We start from the raw sequence: 23,129 nt of genomic DNA, 5'->3' as shown, positions 1-23,129 counted from the left end.
TTTTAAAAAGTTTGTGGAAACTTTAATTGTACTGAACACAATTAGAGAGAGGCTATCGCATTATTACAATTTTACATAAGGCAATATGATAATACAGCCCCATCAGAAGTGGTTTGGTAGGTTGGACATGTACCAATTGGAGTTTTGAAGAGTGAGAGGTGACTATATTGAAACATGTAAGATTCTAGGGTGACTTTGCAGAGTAGATACTGACAGTTCATTTCCCTTTAGGGGAGAGTCTAGGATCAGAGGCATAATCTTAGAATAAGGACATGCCCATTTAAGATAACTTTGAGGAGGATTGCTTCTCTAAAGGGTTGTGAATGTGTGGAATTCTTTACCACTAAGAATTGTTAAAGCTGTTCATTAAGTTCACTCAAGGCTAAGATAGACAACTTTAATCAGTAAGAGAAACAAGGCTTATGAGGAAAGGCAGGAAAGTGGAATGGAGGATTATCAAATCAGCTATGATCTCATTAAACAGTGGAGCAGACTCAATGGACTGTTTCTACTTTATATGATCTTGTGATAATAATAAATGCTAAATACATTTTACATGATATCCTCTGGAATGATTTACTAAATCTGAGTTCCATTGAGTTTTTCGAAAGAGTTTTTTTACCATATCACGTAGCAAGTTATCTTACCACACTCACTTCATTAATTACCTACTATGACACTTCTAGGCACATGCCATTCTCACAAATAACTCACCACTTAGTGGATGTCTTCCAAAAGACTGGCATCCCTTGCATCCGTGCCATTTTAATAAGTCTGTTCTCAACCTGGATGAGCACTGGCATTCCAAAGCTGCCCTCCTTACTCAAAGACTGAATCTCAACATGTCAGAGTAGAGGAAGATGACACCGTGACTCTCCGACAGGGACCTGGAGGCAGTGTTCCCTCTACACTGTGCACCTATGTGTGTGAGCAGCCATTCTGGGAACCCCTGCACAGTGATCAGCGTGCCAATCCCCTTCAGCATTGATTTCTGGTCCTGGAAGGTGCACAGACTTCAGAGGACCATACAACTGAAAACAAAATTAGCGGGAGTGTTGCCCGGAGGTCCTGACGGGCAGGGTGAACCAAGGGAGAGGCATCCTCTAGCCAGAGAACCACCAAAGAAGGCGGCACTTCCAATGCTGCCAGCCTGAATCAGTGCCATCTCCAAGGTGAGATGAAATGCCCAGCAATACAGAGAGCAAGTTAATGACCTCCTCTGCTCTACCAAAGTAACAGTGACACACTTTTTCTCTCTGTCACTTCACCTTCACTTTGTCTCTACTCCTGCACCTACCTCTCACAAAGGCTCATGTTCCACTATTTACTCTGTTACCTCTCACTGTCCTCCCAGACCACCAACCCTGATTTGCCCCTGTACTGATTCCTCATCCTTCAATATACCTCTCCACCTTGCTTCCATATGCAGCAGCACCTATTTCACTAACTTCCCCTACTATTCTGTCATTACAGGACAGGACAGCCCGTAACATGGAAGAGAAAGCCCTGCAGGTGGGGGGGGGGGGGGGGGGGGTGTGACATCCCTAAAGCTTGTCTTCCTCCATATGAAAAGCTAACAGCTGTCAGAGTTGATCAGAGAGGAGCAACACACAGGGTGTGTTCTGTAGGATGACGAGAATAGGCAGCCTGTCTGCTATACATTGCATAGACCTGAGATCAACATTCTTCCCCTTTTTAAAAGCCCTACAATCAGTGTTAGCTGCAGCCCCCTCCCTCACGGGTTGAATCAGTTACCCTGCCTCCTCCTTTATTCCCCATTGCACATTTATGTGAAAGTTTTCAAATCATAAGCAAAGAACATGGAAGTTATAAATAATGTCACCTGTGGCAGAGTTTGCCAATTGGATGCAGTCCAGTGTTTAAATCTTTGATGTAGAAGTTGTTGGATTGACTTTGTTCAGCAGTCGTTCCCAATAAAAGGAACAAAATCCTTTTGCTCCAAATGCTCGAATCATTCAACTTTGGTTGTGCTCTTACTTAAGTTGCCACCATACCTTTTTATAAACAAAATCGATTACGTTTTAATCAATTATTGCTGTCCCTTAGTGTAGGGAGTCATTGATTTGTCGCCACTGGTGAACATTCTAAATAAAGAATGTTGATGTTTTCTGTTGTATTAAAGGCAGATTGTGTATACTATTTACAATGAAATGTTGGAGTGTTTCTTTACTGTCTATGCCAATTTAGAATCCCACACCTCAGCAATACTGCTGTACGATACCATTCACACTAAGCAACATAGCTTGCAATTTTATAAAGGAAGAATAGCTTTAGTTACCAGGAAATTCCATGTTCAACGTGTCCTCCAACTCTGTATTCTGAACCATGAAGTTGGAGTTGCTACTTGTCAATAAGTATCTAACTCAGTTTTGTAGGGCTGGGTATTATGTTAGTGAGGGTATGTAACTCCAGTAGGTACCTGTCTAGTTGAAATTAGGAAGAGGGTAAGAAGAGTAACAGTGACTTGTGCTGACAAGTATTTTATTTGTGTGAATTTTCACCACTTGAATGGCAAACATGTCTGCTTGGTGTATTTCAGTTTTGCCTGGCAAATTCTCCTAGCTTAATGGAGGAAGGAAAACAGAAAAAAAGCACGGCTAATTGTAAGGTTTTGTGCAGCACTAAAGCTAAAATTGTTCGGGTTTCAGCTACTAATTGTTAACTAGTGAATCCCAACAAAAAGTATATGTCCCATTTCTAGTCTGTGTGGCTCTGCTCCATCAATGGTTTGTCATTTGTCTCCTGTATTCAGCCCTATTACAGACCTTCTGTTTTGTTCTTTCCTCACTATCCCATAATTCACCTACTGAGGAGTTGTTTATTCCTAGCTCTGATGAAAGGCCTGAAACATCAACCCTGTTTCTTTCTCCACAGTTTCTGCCAGGCATGTTCTGTTTTCATTTCCAATTTCCAGCGATTCAGAAGAGTATTTTACCTTTGGACTGGTGTCCAGTTATTTGCCACTTCTCTTCTAGGAATGTTCACCTTGGCTAATTCTGCACCTCTCTCCAATTAAATTTATATTTATCTCTTTGTCATTTTCATTGCTATTTATTTCCCTTCTCAGGCATCTACTAAAACTCACTTCTTCAACCACTGTATCGACTCCAACTCCTGCCTTGTGGATTTCAAAAGTGATTTCATTCTTGGGTCTGATCCAGCCATGATTACAGCTATCATTCCTCAAACCAGTGTCTTTTCAGCAGCATCAGTTCACCTTACCACAAAACTATCCTGCTTGACAGTTTCATTTCACGCTTGTTCTCTTTTGATGCCTGAAAATAAACAGTTTCTGTTAGTTTCAGATATTAAGGGTCACAAAAATAGGCAATAAACAAATATTCAGTATGAGGCAAAAGAGGCCTAAAGCTTTTTTGATTACACTTCCTCAGTATCCTGCACCCTGTACAAGTTCGATTACATTCTGTCAGTTTGTCTGTCTCCAATTGTTCTGATAATTCTGATGTCTTTCTCCTCCACCAAGACTTCCCTCCCCCCCACATTGTGTGTTTTGTGCATATCTGAGTGTATGTGTTTTATGTGTGTGTTTGTGTATGTACATATGTGTTCAATGTGGATGTGGATATGTTTTGTATGGATATGGGTGTGTTTTGAGTGTGGGGATGTTGGACGAAGGCTCGAGTTCAGATGTGATGCCCTCTTTGAGGCACTTGCTGATAGTCAGAAAAAGCAATGAGTACAAAGCACCAGAATTGCTGTGAGCACTGTGGAATGGACTGTAGTTAGGTATGTTACTAAGCATTCTCAACAGAGTGTTGAACACCGGAACAGCAGAAAACAGTCAATCTCACCTAAATGGAACAACATGATCAGTAGAAAGCAGTACTCTAAAGGTGATATGAGAGTCTCAGCCCTTGAGATCAAGGCTGCATTCGATCAATTGTGACATAAAGGAGCCGTAGCAAACCTGAAATCAATGGGTATTGGAGGGACCAAACTCTCTGCTGGCTGGAGTCACAGCTGGCACATAAGAAGATGGTCGTTGTTGTTGTTGGAGGTCAGCCATCTCAGCACCAGGACATCTCTGCAGGAATTCCTCGGAGTAGTGTCCTAGGGCCAACCATCTTCAGCTGCTTCACTAATTACCTTCCGTCATAAGGACAGAAGTGGGGATGTTTGCTGATGATTACATAATGTTTACCATTCGTGACTCCTCAGATACTGAAGATCTGGACAATAACTAAGTTTGAGCTGACAAGTGACAAGTAACATTTGCATCACACAAATGCCAGAAAATGAGATATGAGATGTTGTAAAAATTGCCCCTTGAAATTCAATGGTGTTACCATCACTGAATTCCCCACTATTAATATTCTGGGGATTATTGATCAGAAATTCAACTACACCGACCACTTGAACAGAGTGTCTACAAGAGTAGGCCAAAGGCTAGGTATACTGCAGTGAGTAACTCACCACCTGACTCCCCAAAGCCTGTCAGGAGTGTGATGGAATATTCCCCACAGGCAAGGATAGGTACATCTCCAACAATACTCAAGAAGCTTGATACTATCCAGGAAAAAACAGCCCGCTTGACTGCTATCACATTTACAAGTATCCACTTCCTCCAGCCCTGAGACTCCATAGCAGTATGTATCATCTACAGGGAGGCACAGTGGCTCGGTGGTTATCACTACTGCCTCACAGTGCCAGGGATTTGGGTTTGATTCCTGCCATGGGCAACTATCTGTGTGGAGTTTGCACATTCTCCCTGTGCCTGCGTGAGTTTCCTCCAGATGGTCCAGTTTCCTTCCACAATCCAAAGATCAGGTGAATTGATTATGCTAAATTCTTCATGGTGTTCAAGGTAAATATAGGGAAAGAGCTTGGGTAGGTTACTCTTCGGAGGGTCGGTGTGGACTTGTTGGGCAGAAGGGCCTGTTTCCAGACTCTAGGTTATCTAATCCAATCTAAAAAAGATACACTACAGAAATTCACCAAAGATCCTCAGACAACTTTTTCCAAATCCACAACCGCTTTCATCTGAAAGGACATGAGCAGGAGGTACACGGGAACACCACCACCTGCTTTGCTTTCCCAAAATGCAGCACTTTGCATTTATCTAAATTAAACTCCATCTGCCACTCCTCAGCCCCATGGCCCATCTGATCAAGATCCCATTGTAATATGAGGTAACCTCTTTCGCTGTCCACTACCCCTCCAATTTTGGTGTCATTTGCAAACTTACTAACTATACCTCCTATGTTCACATCCAGATCATTTATATAAATGATGAAAAGCAATGGACCCAGCACCATATGTGTCTGCAATTCAAGGAACTGTATCTCAAAGAGCTGGAGATCAATCCACTGACAATGACATGCATCAAGGAGAGTGAAAAGGGAGGAAAGTTACCATGAGATTTTGTTTCAAGAGACAGTCACATCTCTTAGATTGGGTCATCCAGTTTGATCAGAGACAGGAGGGTGTGACTGTGGGGGAGAGAGGTAAGAGGACCAAGAAGTGAAGGTGCATCAGCCCTTGCAATTTTCTAACAATTTTGAGATTTTGGGAACGTGTGCAGATGCGAGCAGAGCTCGCAACTTGGATGAGATAACTGACCACGGTAACATTCTAATGATGGGGAGTAAATAGGAATATTGTGATAATAAGAGACAGTATAGAACAAAGTCATTGACAAATGTATTTCCAGCTAAGTGTATGAATTCAGAAGGCTGCCTGGTGCCAGAATTTGGGACACTTGCTCTAGGTTGGAGAGGAAGTTACAGTGGGAGGGAGAGAAGCCAGTTGCAATGGTCCAGGTGGATATCAACGACATGGACAGGAGCAGGATTCAAGTTCTGCTTAGAGATTATGAGCAGCTGGAGGCTGAATTAGAAAAGTAAAACCTCAGTCTCTGAGTTATACCCTTAGTGAAATGGTGTATGACCAAATGAGATTAGAGGAATGAAGTGTGGCTCAGAGACTGCTGTGAGATAAATAGGTGGCACTGTCACATGTACTGAGAGAAATTGGAGCTGTCCTGCTGCAGCAGCCTTTAACTGTACAGTGTTGGGACCAGATTTAGGTGGATTGGCCATGCTAAAATGTCCATAGTGTCCAGGGATATGCAGGCTAGGAGGGTTAGCCATGGTAAATGTGGGGTTACAGAGGTAGGGTAATGGGATGGGTCTGGGAGGGATGCTATTCAGATGATCGGTGTGCACTGAATGGACTAAGTAGTCTGCTTCCACACTGTAGGGACTCTGTGATACAGAGTATGTGATTCATTTAATTAGGGCAGTAGAAAGCTTTGCACTAAATGGTGTGTGGAAGGAATCTCGTGAGTTCATAGAGCAGGATAGTGATTTGGGTAATGATAACTCAAGTGTGACAGGAAGACAGAAAAGAATACAAACTTAAGAATGCTCTAGTAGATAAGGCCAGAGATTGCAAAAATAGTATAAAGACAAAGTTAAAGGCTCGGTATGTGAGCATTTGTAAACGGGAAGAATTGTGAGCACAGAGTGAGATAAATATGCATAACCTGATAACCAGTACAGAGAATGGCTGCTGGTTCACCAAGGCTGGGGCCTAAAAGTCTTTGGATATTTGATGTTTTGAAATGGTAATTAGCTAGGAAACGATGATGGAGTAGCTCTGTTAACTAAAGATGTCATTAGATGTCAATCCTGACAGATGACTTTATCTAGGACAAAGAACAAGATTTAGAATCCTTTATTTGATGCTTTACTTAATTACTTTACTTTTGACTTTATTTAATGAGATAAAGTATATGACAGCACTTAGTCATCGAGATATACAGCATGGAAGCAGACCCTTCGGTCCAACTCATCCATGCCGACCAGACATCCTAACCTAATCTATTCCACCTGCCGGCACTTGGCCCATATCCCTCTAAATCCTTCATATCTATAATACCCATCCAGATGCCTTTTAAATGTTGTAATTGTACTAGCTTTCACCACTTCCTCTGGCAGCTCATTCTGTAAACGCACCACCAGACACATGAAAAGGTTGTCCCTGAGGTCCCTTCTAAGGTAAGGTCAAGAATGCAGGTGTTGAAATTAAATCCATGCAATTGGAGTTACTCTGCATGGCATACCATCCATCCAGCTATTTGAGTTAACCAACTCCGTCAAGAGAAGGTAGAATGTCTGCAAAAGATTATAGATATGTTGAGTGGACAAACAATTGAAAGATGGAGTATAATATGGCAAAATATGAACTTATCCTTGTGGCAAGAAGAGTGGAAAAGCAGTATACTACTTAATTGGAGAGGGATTGCAGGACTCGATGGTGAGAGGTTAATGATTTGGAAGACTTATTAAACGTTGATTGAATATAAAGCAGGAAATTTAGTTGTATTGTAGCAGTACGTGGCTTTTGTGAGATTATATCAAGAGTATTATGTACAGCTTTAGTTTCTTTATTTGAAAAAATAATTATAACCACCTTAGCAGTTGAGAGAAGATTCATTCAATTCATTCCTGAAGTAAAGGCTCATCTTGTGCGGGTCAGGTGAATTGGCCATGCTAAATTGCCCGTAGTGTTAGGTAAGGGGTAAATGTAGGGGTATGGGTGGGTTTCGCTTCGGCGGGTCGGTGTGGACTTGTTGGGCCGAAGGGCCTGTTTCCACACTGTAAGTCTAATCTAATCTAATCTAATCTAATCTAATCTTATGAAGAAACGTTGAACCTATATCCATTGGAATTTCAAAGAATTAGAGATGATGTTATTGAAACATATGAGATCCTAAAAGGATTATTAATAGGTCTTCCTGTTTCCTCCTGTGGGAGAGACCAGAACTAGGGGACATAGTTTAACATAAAAAGGTGAAGTTTTTTCTCTCAGAAGGTTATTCAAAGTGACCATGAAGATAATGGTGAAGGCTCGGTCAGTGGATTTTCTCAAAGCAGAGTCAAATTTTGAGTTGAGGGTTATAGGTTGCCAGACAAGAGAATGGAGTTGAGACCAGGTAAGCCATTATGTTATTGATTGGTGGAGCATGCTCACAAAGCCAAATGGCCTGCTTCGGTTCCGAGGTCCTTTGTTCTCTCCAGCTCTCCTGACTTTAAGCTTTCCTCTCATTCCTCTTGTTGGCAACTTAGATCTCTTCCTGCTCCCTCAGCCCCATCTTCTAGTGCTCCCAATGTTGGCCTATCCCTGTTCATTTGTCAGCCTGTTAGCCAGCTGCCTTCCAGGAGTTGCCCTTCTAAGATATGATGAGGAACTATTGTTCATAACTATGCCAAACCTATATGCTTCAGATCAATTTTGGTTTATGTCATTCCACACTTGCCCACAAATGTTGGGGCCATATTATTATTCATTAGCTTCCAGACTTGGCCTCACAATACGGAGACCCGACCTTGTAGAGCCATTCAGCATGTGAACAGACTTTTCAGTCCAACTCATCTTCACCGACCAGGCAACTGAATCTGATCTAGTCCCATTTGCCAGCATTTGAACCATATCCCTTCCTATTCATCTACCCACCCAGATGCCTTTTAAATGTAATTGTACCAGCCTCCACCACTTCCTCTGGCAGCTCGTTCAATACACGCACCATCTCCTGCATGTAAAGGTTCTTACTCAGGTCTTTTTTAAATCTTTCCCCTCTCACCTTAAACCTATGCCCTCTAGTTTTGGACAGCCCTACCCTAGGAAAAAGACATTGGTTATTCATTCTATTTTATAAACTTCAATAAGATCACTCCTCAGTCTCCAACTCTTATTCAACTTATTCTGCCTTTCCCTCTGGCTGAAAACCTCCAGTCCCAGTAACATCCTTGTAAAGCTTTTCTGCACATAAGTTTAACAACTTGCTTCCTGCAGAAAGGCGACCAGAATTGAATGCAGTATTTCAAAATTGGCCTTACCAATGTTCTTTACAGCCACAACATGATATCCCAACTTCTATACTCAATGCACTGACCAATAAAGGCAAGCATGCCAAACCCTGCCTTCACCTATGACTATCTACCTATGACTCCACTTTCAGAGAACTGTGCACCTGCACCCCAGGTCTCTTTGTTCGGCAAACTTCCCAGGGCCCTACTATTAAGTGTATAAATCCTGCCCTGGTTTGCTCTACCAAAAAGCAACACCTTATATTTATCTAACTTAATCTCCATCTGCCTGTCCTCAGCCCATTGGCCCATCTGATCAATGACCCATTGTGCTGTTAGATAATCTTCTTCACTGTCCACTACACCACCAATTTTAGTATTATCTGCAAACCATACCTCCTAAGTTCACATCGAAATCATTTATATGAATGATGAAAATTGGTGGTGTCAGCACTGATCCTTATGACACTCCACTGGTCTCAGCCTCCGGTCCAAAAAAAACAACCTTCCACCATCACCTTCTGTCTTCTACTTTCATGCCAATTTTGTTTCAATTGGCTAGCTCCCCTAGATCTCAGGTGGTCTAATCTTATTAGCCACTCTACCATGCAGAACCTTGCCAAATGCCTTGCTGAAGTCCAAACTTTATCTACACACATGAATTGAATTTATTGTCATGTGAACCGAGGCACAGTGAAAAGCTTTGTCTTGTGAGCAATACAGGCAGATCACATATTAAATAGCATAGATAAGTAAATAATAGGTAAATAGCGGCAAAAACAAAAACACAGGTACAGGTGAGTGTTAAGAGTTTGTGAGTCCATTTAGTATTCCAACAACAGTAGTGTAGAAACTGTTTTGAAACCGGTTGGTGTGTGTGTTCAGGCTTCTGCACCTTCTCCCCGATGGTAGAAATTGTAGAAAAACATTGCCAGGGTGGGATGGATCTTTGACAATGCTGGTGGCCTTTCCTTGACAGCGGGCCTGGTAGGTGGATTTTATAGATGGGAGATTGGCCTTTATGAACGTCCGGGCCGAGTTCACCATTCTCTGTCACCCTCTCCAGTCTTGAATGGTACAGTTGCCATTCCAGGTAATGATACATCCAGATAGAATGCTCTCGATGGCACACCAGTAAAAGTTGACAAGGGTATTCGCCACATGCCTGAGGAAGAAGAGAAATTGTTAGGCCTTTGTAATGAGTGTGTCCACATGAAGGGTCCAAGAAAGCTTGTGCTGGATGACTGCTCCCAGGAGCTTGACACTCTCCACTCGTTCCACCTCTGTGCTGTTAATGTGTGGGGGGGCATGAGTAACATTCTGCTGAAAGTCAATAATGAGTTCCTTGGTTTTGCTGGCATTAAGAGCTAGATTGTTTTCAGTGCACCATTTTCCCAGGTCTTCCACATCCTGTCTGTAGTCTGTTTCATTGCCATCTGAGTTTTGGTAATGTCATCAGTGAACTTGTAAATGGCATTAGTCTGGTATTTAGTGACATAGTCATGGGTATACAGTGAGTACAGTGGGAGGCTAAATATGCACCCCTGGGGGATTTCAGTGTTGAGTGTTAGTGAGGATGAAATATTGTTCCCAATCTTCACTGACTGTGGCCTGTGGGTCAGGAAACTGAGGATCCAGTTGCAGAGAGTGGGGGTTATCCAAGATCACTAAATTTAGTAATCGGTCTTGAGGAAATAATAGTGTTAAAGGCTGAACTGTAATCAATGAGTAGGATTCTTACGTAGCTGTTCTTGGTGTCAAGGTGTTCTAGGGAGGAGCGAAGGGCAAGTGATATGGCATCTGATGTGGATCTGTTGGTCTGATAGGCAAATTGGAGTGGGTCAAGAGTGGTGGGGAAACTGGAGTTAATGCCATGACCAGCCTTTCAAAGCATTTCATGACCACTGCAGTTAGGGCCACTGGACGTAGTCATTGAGACATGCTGCATGAGCCTTCTTAGGCACAGGGATGATGTTGGCCGTCTTGAAACAGGCAGGGACAGTGGCCTCTGCAGGGAAGATGTCTGCGAAGACCTCTGCTAGTTGATCTGCGCATGCTCTGAGTGCACGGCCTGGTATTCTGTTTGCTCCCATGGCATTCTTTGGATTCACACAAAGGAAAACTGATCTGACCTCTGATGCAATGACTGTTGGGATAGGTTCATCAGGACTTGTCGGAATAAGTGTTACTTCTGCTCAAAGCATTCTCAAAAAAGCAAGCATAGAAGGGCTGAGACGATCTGGGAGGGATGTGTCATCGTCTGCTATTTTGCACTGTCTCTTTTTTGGAACCTGTGGGGTCATTCAATCCTTGCCATAATCACCGGGTGTCTGTCTGGGTCTCTGGTTTGGATTGGTATTGGTCCATGGCTGTCTTAATGGCGAAGGTCATGCTTGGATTCCTTATATTTGAGTGGGTTTCTTGATCTGAAGGCCTCATGCCTGCTTTTTAGAAGGTTCTGTATATCCTGATTCATCCAGGGTTTCCTGTTGGGGAACACCCGGATTGACTTCTTCAGTATGCAATCCTCCACACACTTGCTGATAAGGTCTGTGACGGTGATGGCATACTGGTCCAAGGTACCTGCGGAGTTTTTGAATAAGTGATTCTCCAGATTCCACAAGGGAAGCGAAATAGCTTTATCTTATTATGATGTATAAACCTTCTCACTGTTCAACAGGCAGTAAAGGCAGGCCAGAGAATCAGAGTCCAATAATGTCACCACTGTCCTGTACAGCCATAACATGACATCCCAAGTCCTATACTCAGTGTACTGTCAATGAAGGCAAACGTGCCAAACACCTTTTGACCTATCCACCGGTGATTCTACTTTCAAGGAAATGGGCACCTGCACTCCTAGGTCTGTTTGTTCGACAAAGAGTCATTGATCTGTATCGTTAATTAAGAAACCTGCTAACTTTAGTTCCTTAGTGCATGCTCAGAACAGCTGGTTAAAATGGCAGGATCCAGGTGAGATGCCATTGGAGAACTCATTCAACTTACACTGGTGGAAAAAAATATAAGGATTAAAATCTTCATTTAAATAATTGCTATGCTACTTTGCCTAATGTTAAGATACAGTAAATCAGTACAATCTCTTCTGCGTGTCCCAATCACCCTGTCCATTTTGGAATTCGCACTGAAAATATGAGAGCCCAGGTTACCACTACTTCTGTGCACTTAATATTAGCCTGTGTTCAACTTGGAAAATTTTACTATCAACTCCCTTAGATGTGTGATCTTTATCATTTTGCAGTTGGAACAAATGAATTCAATTCATTCCATGAAGTATAAGCGATATTAAGATTGGAATATCTTTGTTACCACAGACCAGATTACATTCATAACAAGATAGAAACTGTAGCCTTATTTTGTTGTGTTCACCTAGCTAAAATCACGACTGATCCTTTTCCAATTTAATCTGGTTTGGTGTGAAGAACTGGATTTTAAAGTTCTAAAGAGCATGCTAATGATGTGATACTTTTCAGAGGAGTCTTTGAGCTGTGCAGCTAACACCCGATAACACTACTCACTCCAGTGCTGGCACACTTTGGCTGGTGGGTGCAAAAATGTGTGCTGAAAGAGATCCTAAGTACAAGGTAATGGGCAGCGTTTACTCACAGCTGTGTGGTACAGATAACATGAGAATACAAATCTAGTTTTAACAGTATATGGGAAAACTAGAATATAAGGAGCAGGTGTTTATATATACTAGCTGTGAAGGTTGCAACTGTATTAATGCCCAAAAGATTCAAACATAGCAACATGTTGCAGCAATATGTATTTTTAATTGATTTGATTGGGGTTGGAGCTCTTAAAGGGGAATAGACTAAGTTTTGTTTGCAATGATTATGGAACCTTTTCAAGAATTTTTTTACCTGAATGTTTTCAAAATGTCTGCAATTTGTAATAATTTAAATAAGCATTTTGCGCATCTGTCTTTAACTTGAAGTAAAATTGATTCCTTGAATATGGTAATTCATGGATTGGCGTAGTGCAAAATGAAAACTTGCAGAGTCTTTTCCATTTAGAGTAAGGCTATTTGCTGCCCCTATTCCAACAGCATGCTCTCTGTGGCTAGACTGAAGTATTTAGTGTGTGAGCTATAACAACCTCAGGCTTGCTATGGACCACATAATCAACCACACAATTCATCGAACAGCACCTTCTCAAATTTGACATTGAAGATTTGAAATTCCCGGTCTGGGAGGACACAATATTTTTGTAAGTTGGGAGAAGGGGAGATGGAACACCATTGAGGTAAAATCCAGTTTCGAAAATCTTCAGCCCTCCTCTTAACAATAATATATTTTGCTGGAAGTGAGAGCAGTTCTTCAAATGTCACTTTATCTGTTTGATAAGTGATTAATTACCACTGTGATGAGTGAAGTGCCACAGGATCAGTTCAGAAGCTTTTGGCTATTTACAATCTATACAATCTTAGAGCAGGGGAGAGACCAAAAGACCTGGGTTCAAGTCCCACCTGCTGCAGAACTGTGTCGTGACAAGTTGATTAAAAATATCTAGTCCAGGAGATGGAGAGAAATGTATCCAAGGATGATGGAAAGGTAAGAAAATGTCTGCTATGAGGAAGCGCAAAGTGGCTATAAGGAAATACAGACAGGTTAAGTGAGTGGGCAACTTTGGTGCAGATGGAAAATAATGTGGCGATGTGTGAGGTTATTCATTTGGAAGGCTGGAAAAGCCAAATAATTTCTATAAGGCATGAAATATTGATGGGTGTATTCACATAAAGAAAAGAAAAGGTGAGAAGCAAGATACAGCAAGCAATTAAGAAAACAAAGGTAATGTCGGCCTTTATTACAAAGGTAATTGCAGTCCAAGAATAATACAATTGAATAGTACTCGAGTGAAACCACACACCTGGAGTACTGTGTGCAATTTTGATCTTCATATTTAAGGAGGAATATACACGTATGAGAAGCACTATACCATAAACATACTTGATTAGTTCCAAGGTCTGCATTCTCTAGAGTTTGGAAAAATTGTTTTCTCTTTGTTTCATCACAGAATGAGGGCATTTAATTGCCCTTAAAGTTGACAAGTCTACCACTGTCGCAGGCAGTGTGTTCCACACCCCTACTACTCTGAGTAAAGAAATACCTCTGACATCTGTCCTATATCTATCACCCCTCAATTTAAAGCTATGTCCCCTTGTGCTAGCCATCAATATCTGAGGACAAAGGCTCTACCTGACCACCTTATCTAACCCTCTGATTATCTTGTATGTCTCAATTAAGTCACCTCTCAACCTTCTCCTCTCTAACGAAAACAGCCTCAAGTCCCTTAGCCATTCCTCGTAAGACCTATCCTCCATATCAGGCAACATCCCAGTAAATCTTCTCTGAACCCTTTCCAAAGTTTCCACATCCTTCCAATAATGCAGTGATCAGAACTGTATGCAATACTCCAAATGTGGCCACACCAGAGTTTTGTACAGCTGCAGCATGACCTCATGGCTCTAAAACTAAATCCCTCTACTAGTAAAAGCTAACACAACTTCTTGACAACCCTAACGACCTGGCTGGTAACTTTCAGAGATCTTTCTACATGAACACCAAGACCTCTCTATTCATCTACACTACCAAGAATCTTACCAATAGCCAAGTGCTCTGCATTCCTGTTGCTCCTTCCAAAGTGAATCACCTCACACGTTTCCACATTAAACTCCATTTGCCACCTCTCAGCCCAGCTCTGCAGCTTATCTATGTCCCTCCATAACCCACAACATCCTTCATCACTATCCACAACTTTACTGACCTTGGCATCATCTGCAAATTTACTAACTCATCCTTCTGCGCCCTCATCCAGGTCATTTATAAAAATGACAAACAGCAGTGGCCCCAAAACAGATCCTTGTGGTACGCTACTAGTAACTGAACTCTAGGATGAACATTTCCCATCAACCACCATCCTCTGTCTTTTTTCAGCTAGCCAATTTCTGATCCAAACTTATTCTCGATAATCAGTGAAGTGATGGAAGGTGCCATCAACAGTGCTATCAAGTGACAATTTCTGAGCAATAATCTGCTCATTGACATTTGGGTTCCACCAGCTCTACTCTGCTGCTGACTTCATTACATCCTTGCTCTGGGCATGGATAAATGAGCTGAACCGTGGAGGGGGAATGAAGGTGATTGTCCTTGTAGTTGGTTGAGTGTGGTATTTAGAAGCCTGACAATACTGGAGTCAATGAGAATCAGGGACAAATTCTTTGCTGATTGGAATCATAGCTAGCTTTACAAAAGTGTTAAATCCAGTTTCTCTAAAGGATGTTCTTGTGTAAAAAGTGAATGAACATCATTCAATTCCACGTTGGCTGTATGTTTTATGTATGTGTGTGTGTATGACTGGTCTTTATCTGAAACATCACAGTCCAAATTTCCCTTTTCCAGTTTATTTTTCAAGTATATGTGATCCTTTCACTAGTCAACCCAAAAAAAGAGCTGGGTACAGAAGTGACTTGTTTAAAAAGGCCTGCTTTGGAGCTGTATGACTTTGACCCAGTCTTTGACCCATACAAGATAATAAAAACAGCAAGACTCTCTAGACCTCACCAACCACTTCCTACACATTCCCTGGGAATTTCCAGCTACCCTTCATGGTACCTCATTCCCCTCACCGAACAACAAGCCCCTCATGCCCCATCTGTGGCAAGCCATGCCCCTCATCTTCTGGACTATTTATTCTCCCATGCCAACCTATTACCACTTCCATGTCTATTCACTCACTCTATTATGTAATGGACTCTATAGTAACAAAACAGCATGCCCACTCAGCTCCTTCCAATTGCCCGCATTTGATCCATATGCCTCTAAACCTTACCATCCATGTACCTATCCAAATTCTTTTTAAATGTTGCAGTTGTACCTGCTTCAAAAGTTTGGGAAGTGGTTGGTGAGGCCACTTTCTCAGGCAGTCCATTCCATGTATGCACCGCTGTCTGCAGAAGAAGTTGCCCCTCATATCCTTCTTAAATCTTTCCCCTCTCATCTTAAAGCTGTGCCCTCCAGTTTTCAATTCCCCATCCCTGGGATGGGGATTCATTCATCCTATCTATGCCTCCCATGATTTTATGCACCTCAATAAGGTCACCCTTCATTCTCGTACATTCCACGGAATACAGTCTTCTCCCTATAACTCAGGACTGCTAGTCCTGGCAATATCCTTGTAAATTTCTTTTCATCAGTAATTTGAAAACAATGCATGAATAACTATTTTTGTAAAAGAAATTTAAGTTTAAGATTAGCTGGTTCAAGTAGGCTTTCATGGGTAAACATAGGGCAGCACGGTGGTTCAGTGGTTAGCACTGCTGCCTCTCAGCACCAGGGACTCAGGTTCGATTCCAGCTTCAGGCAACTGTCTGTGTGGAGTTTGTACACTCTCCCCGTGTCTGTGTGGGTTTTCTCCAGGTGCTCCGGTTTCCTCCCATAGTCCAAAGATGTGCAGGTCAGGTGAATTGGCTATGCTAAATTGCCCACAGTGTTAGGTGCATTTGTCAGAGGGAAATAGGTCTGTGTGGGTTACTCTTCGGAGGATCGGTGTTGACTTGTTGAGCCGAAGGGCCTGTTTCCACATTATAGGGAATCTAATCTAATCTAATGCCTGCAAATGCCATCAGTTAAAATTTTGGGTATGAGATGTCATTAGGACTGGGTGGAGGATGTAGCCTGGTATTGGGCATGAGTGCCTTATGGGGTGAGTGGGCACACAGTTGGCAAGGGGGGGCCATAAAGCACCACCTTTGTGGTACCACAAACCATGAGACCTTTTGAAAACCGATCCAAGCCCATGAAAATTGTGGATGATGATGGTATATCTATTTCTGAAATGGAGCAAGCGAGTCAGAAGTTCAAGTTATGGCCACATCACGAATCCCTGCTCCCTATCCCTGTGGAAACTGAAAAAATGAGGTCAAGAAGTCTGGAATTAGCACATGCCCTCCATTTTCAAAATATTTCTGACTGTGTGAAAATGTGTTCCAGGTTGCTAGTCATACAATGTGGCCACTCAGACTGAGGGAGGAGAGTAGAAAGAGAGGAAGGAGCAGTACAGAAATGAAGCAAACATATTTATTTACTTGCTTAATTTATGCATATGCAGTCTTGAGCAGGAGTGAGCTTTCCTGTTGCATAAATTGCAAATGAGTCACGTTTCAATTTGACTCAGCCAGAACGTGAGAGTATCCCTTCAGCAATGTAGATTTATAGAATTCATTCTCTGATCTTGACTAGTGTGTCTGGAAATCTATTATAAAATGGCATTCCATTAAGAGTTACTTATTCTTAACGCCAAATTCATCAGTAACTTTAATTACCAGATGCCTGCATAAATTACTCTGGTAATAGGTTTGCTTTCCGTGCGTGGAAGTTTAATTACAATAACCTGTGTTTTCTATATTTAATTTGTTTGGGAGGTAGACAACAATGAGAAGATTATCTTCACTTTTAGACAACTCCATGCAGTGCCCATTGCTAAATCTACAGGTGTATAATTCAACACAGCAGGGTTTAATGTTGAACAGGTCTAGGAAAGTAGATAATATCATTCATGAAAGGGACATGTGTAAATTCCTCTTCTACCCTTCCAGGAGTGCACATTTGTAAAATGCTTCTATGTAGAAAACAGAGGCTGCAAAAGTTTCACCCCAAAACATTAGTCAAGACAGTCCAAGAATCCTTGGCATGAGGATTTTAAAATTTCCTGCCTCTTGACCCTCATCATATTATGGTGTCTGGGCATTGAATGGCAACTGCTATTCAACTGTATGGGACTGCACACTTTTGGAGCAGGTGACACTTAATACAGGCCTTTGGCTTAGAGGTAAGGACACTACCACTATACCACAAGAGCTCTATATTAGTTTGAAAACACTGAGACTAATTAAATAAATGAGTTAGTTCTAGTTAACTCAGCACTGGTCAGGAATCAAATCTACAACCTCTTTTATATGTCAAGTCCAGACAGTGCCTTCTAATACCACACAAATAAAGAATTTGCATCTTTATCAAAACTACACTTATTCCAGAAGATCAAAATAATATCTGTTTATCATTTTTTTCTTTTGATAATGTTATTTTACTTCACTTTTATAGAACAATTATTTAAATCTTTTTTACGAACGTGAGTTTACAAAACTTTCAAAGGGAAAAGTATAAAATTCTGTGGTTTGTGACACAGCAGCTCTTGAAGGAGGTAAGCGATTACTGCTGAAAGTTCTTTCCCATCTATATTTTCACCACCGTTTGTATTCATTCATATTCCCACAGACTGGGCTTCCAGGATTATCCAGGTTCCAGCACATAAATTATCTTGGGAGCAAACAAAGGAAAGTGCAGGAAGAAACTGAGCAAATGTTTCCCAAGGTAGGTGCCAAACCCACAGGCCCAATGCTCTCTAGTTAGCAGTGTTTTTCAACAGCAGACACACCACCCAGTGTTAGAATTAATACTTCTTTTCCTCTTCAGCTAATTAATTGTTGTCACCTAAAGTGAGTAGGTGCTGGAAAAATTGCTTGCCTTGCTTTTTAAAACTCACAGGATGGGGATAGATGCCCATTGTGATGGGGGGGGGAGATCTAGCATTAGTCATTCTTCTGTGCAGTCAAGATATAAAGACCATTAACACATTGAATTCTCAGCTGAAGTAATACATTTGCAAAACCCATAGACAAACAAAAGAAAATCTGTGGGAAGATGAAAAACAACCATTTCAGGTTGTTGCTGGCAGTGTAGAACTACATAGGCATTCTAGGAGGATGAAGTTATTTGAAAATATTTTTTCACAAGTGACTGTCAAAGTCAACTCAGCCCACAGAAGAAAGATTATATTGGAGAGTCGGTAAACAGAGCATAACTTGGCAGTCAGCAGAACTGCAAGAGGCATTACTCACTGGCCAGTTATAGTCTTTGGCAGTGACAGCTGAGAAGCACCCCAATAAATATGCAGTGAAGATTTACAGCAGGCAAGGCTAGCATTCATTTGTTGAAAATTCAAAGAAGGCATTTTTTTTGGATACTATTACAATATAGAGCGAATTGAAACAGCGAAAGACAGAGTTTGTCATTATTTTTCAGTTATAGACATCATTGATGCTCTTGTTAAGAGAACAGGTGTTCAACTGGCATGTAGGAGGCGCAGAATGAAAGAATTCTGCAGGTTTGTGTCTTAAAAACAAATATATTCAATCAACCTGTTCAGATTTGCAATCACACGCCTCTAGATTAGCTGGGTCTTGAACCTGGGCCTCCTCATCCAGTTACTAGCCTGTTCTTCTGGATCAAATAGTCAGAAGTGCTTTCCATATGCACTTGTTTCATGTGATTGTTTCATAAACACCAAATTATTTCAATTGCTACCTGGCTAATTTATATCATATTTCGATTGGATTTGCTCTTTTGCAAAGTCCATCTCTTTGAAATAGAATCAAACGTGGCCCAGCTCTTAAATTGGAAACTTTTTAGTACATGGTTGTTTTTATTGGATACTTTGCAAAGTTAAATTTTCTTAACCCCTTCATGTGAGTTCTTTTTCCTCCCAAAAACAGCATTTTATGGTTAAACTGATGGAAAATTACCTGGACATCTGCAGTCCTAGACCGTATCAATGGAGCTTAACATATCCACTTATCAGTGACAGAACTGCTTCTGTTTGGTCTGGAATAACAGGCCAGAGATTTGAGGCAGGGTTTTCTGTTTGGTGCCAGGGTCTACTCATCTGGATCAAATGCAAGTCCCAACCCTGCACAAAAGTGTTTTTTTGCAAAATGTTTCAATTAGTGACCACAGGAGCATAGATTGCTGGAAAAGCTCAGCAGATTTGCTAGCATCTATGAAGAGAAATCAGAGATAATGTTTTGGGACCAGCGACTCTTCCTCAGAACAAGGAGCTTTTTCAGCAATTTGTTCTTTTGTTTCTGATTTCCAGCATCTGCACTTACTTTGGTCTTTATTTAGTGTTCAGAGGACATAGTCATAGTCCAGTTAGGAACAGTGGGTAGGCTCTTGATATTAGAAGCCTTTTGGACTGAAGGGATTGCAGCCTGCATCTTGAGGTGCCCCCTGAAAACTTTTGAAATATTTGAAATTAAAATGGCTACAGCTCCCCCATCCCGCTTTATCTCTCCACCGAGTAGCCTGGGCTGCAGGTGGGGATAGATAGATCTGGGGCGACTGTGGGAGAGGCATGCAACTGATCCAGGAGTCTTGGCCCACCCAGTCTGCTAGCTGGGTCATCCCTAGGCAGCCGTGACTGAGTTCCCAGAAGATGACTGGAAAATTCGAGTTGGCCTCTGACCAACGTGGTGACTGTCCTTCTGATTGTGTTTGAATAGAGACAGCAAAGATTTTGTTTTAATATTGATAGAGGTAAATCAAAAGCGGTTGGACTGAAGGTGAGAACATAGGTCTATTGAAGGAACTATAGCTAGCAAACATTAACCTGTTTACAGGTCTGTATTTTCCTGGCAATCCTGAAAAGATTGAGATGAATCCCTGCACACAGACACGTGCGTATTCAGGATTAGAATGACAAAAAGTGTAATCTCTCTCCACATATTTTGCCATAACAGGAAGTTGTGCTTTGTTTGACAGCTGATATTAGTTTAATCTTCTTCACGTGCAGGACCAGTCACAAAACAGAGAGAAAAAGAAAGACAGTCATTCACAGCTCACAATCAGATGAAAATAACAAAAACTGCAACAAATAGTTCAGAGCTGGAGAGGGTGGAAGGAGGTCAACAATAGAGTTGTAGTGAGTCACAGTACCCAGTTGCTGAAATCCTTGGCAGCAGAACAGGTTGGGGAAGCTGAGCGTGCAGTCAGTCATGAAAAGATTCACTGGGGAGGCTCATTTTAAACTCCAGCCGATTTTCCTTATGTCAGTGTGGATGATTTTATAGTGCAATTGATTTTATGGAAAGATCACAAATATCACTGTGCAATCCTCTTATCATTCAACACCACAAGATGAATGCTGCAGAAGCATATCAAACATCACTTACTAGCTTCTGTCTGATGCTGTTTTCTAATTGTACTGCAGCTCAAATATTCCACACCGTTAACTCTTTAACTAAGTTATTTTTGCGATGAATGGTAGAACTCCCTTTTAAATGCTGATTGTTTCAAAGCTACGTAAAATAGGAATGCCTTCAAATCTTACTTTTGATCATTGCCGAAGCAATCTCAATGCACGGAGCAACTTAATTTGAACACTTTTGAGCTAATGGTAAAATTAACAGAGTCATTAAAGCAGCTTAAAGTAAAAGCCGACACCACCTCCTAGATGGCACTGGGCACTTTCTGAAAGTGCACGTCTCACCTTCAAACAAGCTGCCATTGTTAGCTGCTCAGTGGGGGGCAGAGGGAGAACAGAAGACGTATCAAAAAATACTGCCACCTTCCCATGATGATTCACTCTAATTTTATGGGCTGCGAGGAGGCAAGTTTTACACTAATCATTTAAAGAGCAGCCAACAGCTGTTGGGAGATTGTTGGAGGGATGGGGTGGGGGAGGGGAAGACAAAGTGATCTGCTGAGGAAGAAAAGATCATGAAGATTCACTTTTACCTTTGAAGTTTACAATAGGCTGAGTCTTTCCTATTTCCTTTCTGTAAGAGCTGTCTCAGATATTTTAACAATCTGACCACCTAATTACAGTAAGCCCTCACTTTAAGCTGCCACACTTAGCATCATTTTCTTGTAATGTTATTTATTTGTTGGGGAACTGTTTTTTTTCTGATCTGCATTGCCATTTTTGTTTTGACCTTATTTGCATTCACTGGAAGCATGCAGACTGGGCATTAGCATTGAGTTGTACATTGGCATTGCAGATCAACTTATGTCTGATCTGAGACCCTCTCTACTTTGTTCCAGATTGAGTAGGAGGCCACCACCTCTGGCTAGATGGCATTTCCTCACACTATTCCAGTACTAATTTGATCTGATGTCAGGGAGGGGAGAGAATTGACACTGGGATAATGGAGTGAGAGCAGGAAAAGAGAAATTTGTTGAGGATAAAAGATGAAAGGGTATAATCATTGCAGAGGACAAGCAGAGTGAGTGAGACTGTAGGTAAGTGTTGACAGGTGTGGGTAGTGTAGGGATTTGGTGTCACTATTACAGTTTCAGAGCTTGAGCCTGGCACTTTACATTGGGGGCTAGGGACAGTTACCTGTCAATGGGGAAACCCAGGGCATCGCCACTATACACTCCTGGGTTTTGAGTGACCATCAGGCACGAAGTAGAGCAGAAAAGAGGAAAGCCAGAAAAAGGAGACAAAAACACTCAATAACAATTCACTCAAAAACTACAACTTCTTTCACATTTGCTGCTCCTTCTCATTTCACTGTTGAAGTGTAGCTCTCATGTTATTTGTTCATTATTATTGAATGGAATCTTCCAAGAAATTGATTGAGTGTCATTTTTGGTGAATTTCTTGGTGGGTTTTTCTCCAAGAAGCCTAACAGGTTTTATCGTTTTATCTTCCCCAAAGTCCCCTCATTCGCTGTGCCCCTAAAGTGCATTGCTTTTCATATTATTTCACTTGTCTGAGCTGGACGTACTCCAGGACGTCCCAGGACCCTGGTTACCAGGCCCACCTTTGAAGGGGAATTGTGCACCTAGTCGAAATGCTGTCAGTCCAGAACTGCTCTGCCTGCTTTGTTTTATTAGCCACACACGTGTCTCACTGGTTTACAAACATCCTGGTGGGCAGACAGTGCAGACAAGGGCTGGCTCCTACATCCATGACCAGTTGAGGAGACCACAGTACCAGGCCCTGCCAGCCTGGTCTGAGGTTTCCACCTGACTCAGTGCTGTCTCCAAAGGCTGAAGAAATTCTCAGCAGTGCTGCAAGAAGGTCAATCCTTCACTGGGGCAAGTGCCACCTTCTTCTCTCCAATACCACACCTTCACCACCTCCCTGTACCCACTTTGCACTAAGGCTCATGCTCATCCCTCTCACTATTGCATGTAGCAACTTTGCCATTTGCTGTCATTCACACATGCCCCCCCACCCCCGAAACCTACTTATCCTGCACGCTGTGTGCACTTCCTACTCTCACTCGGGGCACCTCGCCACTTTTCCACCATCTGCACTAGCACTAGCAACTGTGTCAGACACTTTCATCTCTCTCAATCTCTCTGTTTATCTCATTCCAGGAGAAAAGGGTCCACAGTAGGGTTGGAAAAGCCAGGACAAGTGGAGGGGTACAGATGTGAAATTGATGTCACAGAGTGTCATACGGCAATACATCCA

The 23,129-nt window shown here is 41.9% G+C and overlaps 1 protein-coding gene across 1 annotated transcript in view; it reads left to right on the top strand.

Moving 5' to 3' along the window:
* Window positions 1–23,129, top strand: part of si:ch211-130h14.4 (uncharacterized) — a 158,613-nt gene that overhangs the window by 70,496 nt on the left and 64,988 nt on the right. The window contains exon 8 of the mRNA XM_060831130.1: window positions 18,143–18,238. Within this exon, the coding sequence (XP_060687113.1) occupies window positions 18,143–18,238 (96 nt within the window). The remainder of the gene's footprint in view (window positions 1–18,142; window positions 18,239–23,129) is intronic.

This window comes from Hemiscyllium ocellatum, chromosome 10, assembly GCF_020745735.1.
Source record: "Hemiscyllium ocellatum isolate sHemOce1 chromosome 10, sHemOce1.pat.X.cur, whole genome shotgun sequence".
Lineage (NCBI taxonomy): Eukaryota > Metazoa > Chordata > Chondrichthyes > Orectolobiformes > Hemiscylliidae > Hemiscyllium > Hemiscyllium ocellatum.
Note: the sequence above shows the minus strand (reverse complement) of the source record. Positions and strands in the feature narration are given on the sequence as shown.